This window comes from Hydractinia symbiolongicarpus, chromosome 1, assembly GCF_029227915.1.
Source record: "Hydractinia symbiolongicarpus strain clone_291-10 chromosome 1, HSymV2.1, whole genome shotgun sequence".
Lineage (NCBI taxonomy): Eukaryota > Metazoa > Cnidaria > Hydrozoa > Anthoathecata > Hydractiniidae > Hydractinia > Hydractinia symbiolongicarpus.
Window position 1 is genome coordinate 27,276,931 of NC_079875.1, and position 6,673 is coordinate 27,283,603.

General features: G+C 35.9%; 2 protein-coding genes across 2 annotated transcripts; one reads left to right on the forward strand and one right to left on the reverse strand.

Moving 5' to 3' along the window:
- The first annotated feature begins 1,153 nt into the window (after positions 1-1,153).
- Positions 1,154-3,872, forward strand: LOC130648783 (uncharacterized). Its single transcript, XM_057454880.1, has 4 exons — positions 1,154-3,280; positions 3,363-3,483; positions 3,561-3,665; positions 3,742-3,872. The coding sequence occupies exons 1-4, from the start codon at positions 3,081-3,083 to the stop codon at positions 3,805-3,807; spliced, it is 492 nt and encodes a 163-aa protein (XP_057310863.1). The 5' UTR covers positions 1,154-3,080; the 3' UTR covers positions 3,808-3,872.
- Positions 3,466-6,466, reverse strand: LOC130648774 (uncharacterized). Its single transcript, XM_057454871.1, has 3 exons — positions 5,086-6,466; positions 4,738-4,960; positions 3,466-4,638 (listed from the first exon to the last, which is right to left on the reverse strand). Exons 1-3 carry the CDS (start codon positions 6,085-6,087, stop codon positions 3,878-3,880), a joined length of 1,986 nt encoding a protein of 661 aa, XP_057310854.1. The 5' UTR covers positions 6,088-6,466; the 3' UTR covers positions 3,466-3,877.
- Between the last annotated feature and the right edge of the window lie 207 nt (positions 6,467-6,673).

The following is a 6,673-nucleotide window of genomic DNA, read 5'->3' on the forward strand; positions in this document are numbered from 1 at the left end:
CTCGTACTGAACACCGCGAAGATAGACTTTAATAGTAGCAAATTTGTCGCGTCTTGCCAAATATGACAGTTGATGTGGTATTTCTGTCAGAGGAAAGGTAGGTACAGATGTAGCTTCGCAAAATTTTTTAAACGAGAGATATCCTGACCGATGTGTTGCCCTGGTGTTTGTTGAAATGGAAGACTCTAAATAATGACTTAAATCTCTTTAAAGAGTTGTAGTATTGATAAAGGAATTGGTGTTGGATCTGCTTGGCTTCTGGGCATAGACGTTTGCAGTGTTTTCCTGCAATCGAGACAAAAGATCTGCGTAAGTATTGTGCTGGCCGTTAATGTGGCGTACCAGGAGGTTTATATTGTGTTTTGCTGTGTAAAAAAATAAAAACCTACGAGATGCTTGATGTTTGGACAACCCTAACGACCCAAAGGACCACACATAAACAATAGCCAAATTATCTGTGTATTACACTAATTGCTTGTTTTTCCATGCTTTGCCCAAGAAAAAACTGCTACAACTATGGCCGATCACTCAATGAAGGTGATACTCTATACCTATGAGTAAGGTTTAAGGCAATTGAAAACCGTGCACCAGAAAAATATCCTCCTATGCCTACTCCAGAAGCATCAATAAAAAGATTTATTGAAGTGAAGTCTAAGGTTTCAGTGTGGATAATAGCGATGCCATTTTAAGTGAGTATAAACTCACAACACCATTGAATATCGTTGTGAGATTCTGATGTAATAGAAGTATGATGGTGTAAGGAACGAACTGTAGTGGAGAGATCAATAAGACGTCGTAAAAACATTCGACCACATTACACATCCTTGCACGCAAAAGACAAAAACCCTATAAGAGATAACAGTTCTCTCTTTTATGCATTTCTTCTTCCGCAACCAATTACGAAGTGGAGATTGTAATTCCGTGAACTTATCTTGTGGGAGACGAACAACAAAATTTACTGTGTCTATTTCAAAGTGCAGGTATGTAATTACTTGGCAGGGGCCTACCATCTTATTTGGAACCAACGGAACACCAAGCAACTGAAAAACGTCCTTAATCAACTTTACTATAGCCTGACATAATTTTTAGACAGGGCAGCTGTGATGAAATCACCTAAATAATGTGAGAGATTTTTGACAAAATAAATCCACAATAATATCCACTCTAGAATATCAGCAAAGTTGTTAAAAATGAAAGCAGAGGAACGCCCACCAAAAGGTAGAACTACGTCAAAAAGTATCTTCCCTTCCACTTATAACCTAATAGGTGCCAATCACTAGGATGCACAGGGCACAGTCTGAAAGCATGCTTTATATGTCCAACTTAGCCATGTAACAATTTCTAACCAACCTTTTCACCATTTCAACCGCATCATCAAATGATGAGTAGGAGACCGAATAGTCCTCTTTGGTAATGCCATCGTTAACTGAATGTTCGTGTGGTGAAAAAAGGTCTAATACCACTCGCGCCATCCCGTCCTTTTTTGGTGCAGCACCCAGTGGAGAACAATGAAATGTAAATAGTGATGAAGCAAATGGAACCACCGTATGTCCCCTCTGCAGCTCTTTCACAATCGCCTCATCAACTTTGGTTTCATACTCTATGGAAGATTTTTGTTACTCATGCATGATTTCAACTCATTGTCCTGAAAACCAAGTTTGAATCCATATCGAAAACCTGATACGATACACGAGACTCTCTAATACGTCAAGCTTAACCGGGTTGTAATAAGCGATTTTACAGGACAGAATTCATTTGGTACTTGGCCTAGAGGACCTGAGTGTGCAATGGAGTGCTGGGTGTCCTGACGATCTACATGAAGAACACCTGTGAGAGTAGGTGCATGGGTGTATGTGCAACTCAGTCCTCTATTAAATTCACCATAGTTGCTCGGAATTACTTCAAAACTGCTGGGGGACATTCCAAAAATGCTGCTCATCGGCCTTCCCAAACCGTCAACTTCGAGTGTGGCATTGGTTAGCGAAGTGCCCTACTTCATTGCAGATAAAAACATGCATAGCTCAACCTGGAAGATGTAGATGAAGATTTTCCCCCAAGCAACAGCATCCCTTTTTGGCAACACAGGAGCGCCTCTAAGGTGCTGGTTGTATTACAGGTCATCAATGACATCCCACCTCTTGCTTGTATCATTTGCCAGATGTATTCTGTGCAGATTGGGCGATGTATGTCTGATATCTAACTAACTGCTGAGTTAAATGTGGTAAGTACTGGAACATACACCCAAGATAATAGCTCCAAGCCAAACTCCACGAAGCATAATCTTTAAGGTAGCGGTATGGTAAATTACACCTCTTCTGTATAAAGCATTTTTTCCAACTTTCCTTTTAAAAAAACATTATAAAAGTATATATGTACTTGTTAACAAAAGTTTGTTCTACAATATTATGAAAAAAAAAATTAAAATATTGTAACAGAAAAAAAATATAGTCGAAAGTCTTAAAAAGTGGGTGTGGCCAACTGTGAAGGGATTTGTCTCAAAAGTATACAAGTTTTCAGAAAAAAAAATATGTCCACATGTTCAGCATAGTCTGAATTTAAATCGCGTGTCTCATTTTTTTCTCAACTTTAATCGTTTTAAAAATATGCCGTAAAACATCTATAAGATCATAAAAATAACACTCAATTTTTTTTCCTTTTTCTTTCAATCACTTTTGCATCCGAATCCGCTGACCAAAAATTAAAATGAGACACGCGAGTAGAGATCAAACACTCGTGAAGCCGAAAACGAAAGTTTCATGACGTCATCTAATGTATTTTTGAGACAGATCCCTTTTAAGAAGAGTACGCAACCGAAAATTTTACGAAAAAATTATTCAGAGATATTCGTTAACGAAGTTTTTTCTTTCGACCTGTGATTGTTTACAAGAAATTGAAAAGAGAATATTTAATTATTCATTAGTTATTTAAAGTGAACTTGCGGAACTCTTATTCAACATTTTTTTTGCATAAGAATGCCCCCGTCATAATAAAGCAAAATTAATAATTCTCAAAGCATTTGTTTCTAATATGATGATATTTTTTCTCACGTCAGGGGGTTTGAGGGTAAAATATGAATATAAATGTTCAAAAACAGGAAATGTAATAATCGAGAATACGATTCTGTTCAACTTTCATTTTTGTTTTGTGAAAATATTTGTTACAATAAGAATATAAAAATGCCAAAAGCAAATAAAACACTGCAGAAAAAAAACAGCGAGGGAAACCCAGGCAATGTTTTTTCGTTGGAAGAAGAAGTTGGAAAAAACATGAGAGATGCAGGGTAAGCAGTTTTGATTTGTTCAATAAACAAGCTTCCACCTTGTTTACATTCTTTCAAATAATTCAATTTTTATTTTATCTAGATACGATGGCAGCCTGTTCATTTCTGCACTAAAAGATGCCGTAAAAATTAGAAAGAAAAGATCGAAAACACCAAGAAAAATTCGATTTTTTTTTTATTGCTATTGGGCTAGAAACCTCTTGGTAAAAAAAATGATTTGATTACATTTTTATTATCATCTTTAAAAAGATTATAATAATAATGTTATTGTTCATTTCAGAGAAAAGAAGTAGGACCGGAAAATCCCGAGTATTCATTTCCACCCTCGATACTATCCTATCTTCGATCCCTCTGTCCAGGAGATATAGTAGGCGAATTTAGAGAGGTTAGTAAAATGAAGCTAAAACTATGAAATTGAAGTATCACTGTTTTATATAAAAGAATTTCTATTTTTCTTTTAGAACGCATACAAAGTTTCAATGACAGAATTCTGCGATTCTTTAGAACTTCCCCTAATAACAGTATGAAATATAAAAAAATATATATAAAAAATAGGTTACTTTTCAAACATGAAAAATATAAAATACATAAACGCAATTATTTCTTTTTTCGTTTCGAGCCACGCCCTCTTGTTGAACAGTTTGACTGAAAAGCCCCTGATTTGTATTGAGTACCCTCTTGTCGCTGAAATGCATCCTGCTTCTTACAACGCGAACGTTTCTTCTCCTTCCGACGTAGTTTTACAGTTTCTTGGTTCTTATACTCAGCATTCTTTATGCGCTCATTATCGATTGCTTTCCACTTGTTTGACATGGTTTCAGTGTACTGCAGGGAACATTTTTTGAATAAACTTGTTAGGGTGTAATTTATACCACTATTGAAGATGCATACACCAAGACTGATTCCAAGCGATATTTCTTCAGGAGAGTTGTTTTGCTCCTTAGGCACGATTGTCCAAATTAAGTGGTGGAGGGATTCGTTTGGATTCTGTGTATAGCATTGTTTTACACCTTCTAAAAACTCCTGATTGGCTAAACGCGTAAACAGTGGAATCAAAGTTTCGCGAACAGCAGGTCTCAGTGGATTTTTCAACGGTTTATGAGCATTAGTGCCTAAGCACAAATCACGGTTATAGCTGCACCAAGATGTGGGCCTGACTGGGCATCTTTGATGTCGTGGTTCATCAGAGGAACTTGAATAATGCTCTAGAATTGCCCAAACAGCCTCTGACATCGCTTTTGCATCTCCCTTATTATCGCGGATTGATTTACCGTAAAAATTCTGAATAACGTCACACTTGGCGATTGTTAAACCTCCTCCTCTGCCTCCAAGACTTTTTCCATCAGAAAGTTTTCTGCCTAAAATAATAAATAAAATCTTTCCACTCTGTGAAAACTTGATTAGACACGGGTCACGGTGAAATCATACATGACACATAGACCATGTAATATTCTCACCTTTAAATTCTTTTAAAAGTGATCTCAATCCAGTTCCCATTCTTTTTGTTATATGATTCACGCACTCATGTTTTTCGATATTCACCAAAGGTCCATATGGCATCAAACTTTCCACCGATCTGAATGAGGAACTATCACCGTCGCCAATGAAAGGTAAATAACGAATGTTGTGTTTCTCTAATGACCGCATATACATCTCGACGACTCCGTCTGATTCTATTTTCTAAGAAAAAAAACACAGCATTTATTTACAGCCCAAACTTCCAAATTTTTTCCCCATTGATTTAGTTAGAAGTATTTAAAAACAATCCCTGGGAACAAAGTTGATCACACTAAATAACAACTTACATGAGGGCTTCCATCATGGTTTAAAAAACAATCAGGTTCATGATCACAATACCAATTGAGATAATCCAGTTGACTTATTTCATTAGTGCTTTTCTTATCTTGCATTTGATTACAGAGTCTGCAATAACTATTTTTGAAAACAACATCTAGGACTTGCCCTGTACTATCGGCTATTGCGCCAGCAATTCCCTGAAAAGATGTCCAACCCCTTTTCTTCCACGAACCATCAAAACACATAGCGACGTTCACGGGCTCGTTTGTATCTTCCACACCCGCTAGTTCTACTTTTCTAGTATATTTCGCAGCATTTGAAAGGTTTTCCTGAAGTGTATCAAAAGCCTTCAATTCTAGTAACTTTGTTTGTTCTGCAAAGCACGACTTCGATAACGGTGTTGCTAAACCCAAAACAGAACATATTTTCTCCAACCCATTCCTACCTTTTCCAATAACTCTTGCACCAATTACGCTTTGTCTGTTGATGTCATAGGTATAACTAGATTTCTCAGTTGTGTAAAATCCCTTACTCGAGACTGAACTAATACAATGTTTGTTCACACAAATGAAATGGAACTTCGTACCCAGTCCCGCTCTGTAAGATTTTTCTTCCCGAACCTCTAATTTATCATGGCACATCTTACATACAGCAACATCGCTTAAGTAATTTTCCAAGGCTTCGATTGATATTATCCAGTGATGAACGGCCTTGGAAAATTGTTCATCATCCATAACCTCGATTTCACTTTCTGATTTTTCTTCTTCGTCAGACGAGCTGAATTCATAACTTCCAATTTTGCTTTGACTGGCAGAAGCTTTTTTTTCCTTTTCAAAATTACCTCGGATCCCTTGTTCTCGCAATAATTTATCTTGATCATACCAAGATCCTTTATCCAATACCTTTAGCTCTTTTTGTTTCTCTGAATCAAATTTCCGTTGTTTATTTTTCCTTTTTTTTCTTGAAGTTTTGAATGGATTTCTACGATAATTTGACGATTTCGAAGACATTTTCACGATAACAAAAAGAAACTTATAATAATAAAAAAAAATGACGAAATGCTATATTATATAATTTAACTTTTTTCCAGTGCTTTTTGTCTCGCTTATGTCTCACACCTTATGCATAAATATAGCGTAAACAGAAAGTTCTCAATGCTGAAGTCACATTATTTTTAGTAAACGTGAGTCATAACTCACTTCGTGCACAGAAATATTTGATCGCCAGAACAAAGACATATGGAGTGGAATATTTTGTAACGCTAAATCCTTCAATTTTGAGGAAACATTTTGGAATAAAAATTAGTTCATTGGAAAGAGCAGTTTTAATAGTAAAATGTTCCTTAAAAAAAAAAAAATGTAAAAAAAAGTAATTATTTACCATACCGCTACCTTAAACTTTGAAGGATTTTTTTTTTTACTTTTTTCTCAATTTTTAACGTTGCTTTGTTTCCTCAAAAAATTATTTTTTAAGTCTGCTTTTATAAGTACATAGGTTTGGCTGTAATAAGTAAAACTAACAATCTTTTCAGAGGGTAAAGTATCATCTTCATCACTGCTATCACCATAGTTACCATCATCAACCACGATATCCATC

Coding starts and splice junctions, on each gene's coding strand:
- LOC130648783 (XM_057454880.1), top strand. CDS start 3,081: ATGTTCAAAAACAGGAAATGTAATAATCGAGAATACGATTCTGTTCAA. Junction 3,281..3,362: donor AAAAACATGAGAGATGCAGG/GTAAGCAGTTTT, acceptor TATTTTATCTAG/ATACGATGGCAGCCTGTTCA. Junction 3,484..3,560: donor ATTGGGCTAGAAACCTCTTG/GTAAAAAAAATG, acceptor TGTTCATTTCAG/AGAAAAGAAGTAGGACCGGA.
- LOC130648774 (XM_057454871.1), bottom strand. CDS start 6,087: ATGTCTTCGAAATCGTCAAATTATCGTAGAAATCCATTCAAAACTTCA. Junction 4,961..5,085: donor ACCATGATGGAAGCCCTCAT/GTAAGTTGTTAT, acceptor TTTTTTTCTTAG/AAAATAGAATCAGACGGAGT. Junction 4,639..4,737: donor ACTTTTAAAAGAATTTAAAG/GTGAGAATATTA, acceptor TTATTATTTTAG/GCAGAAAACTTTCTGATGGA.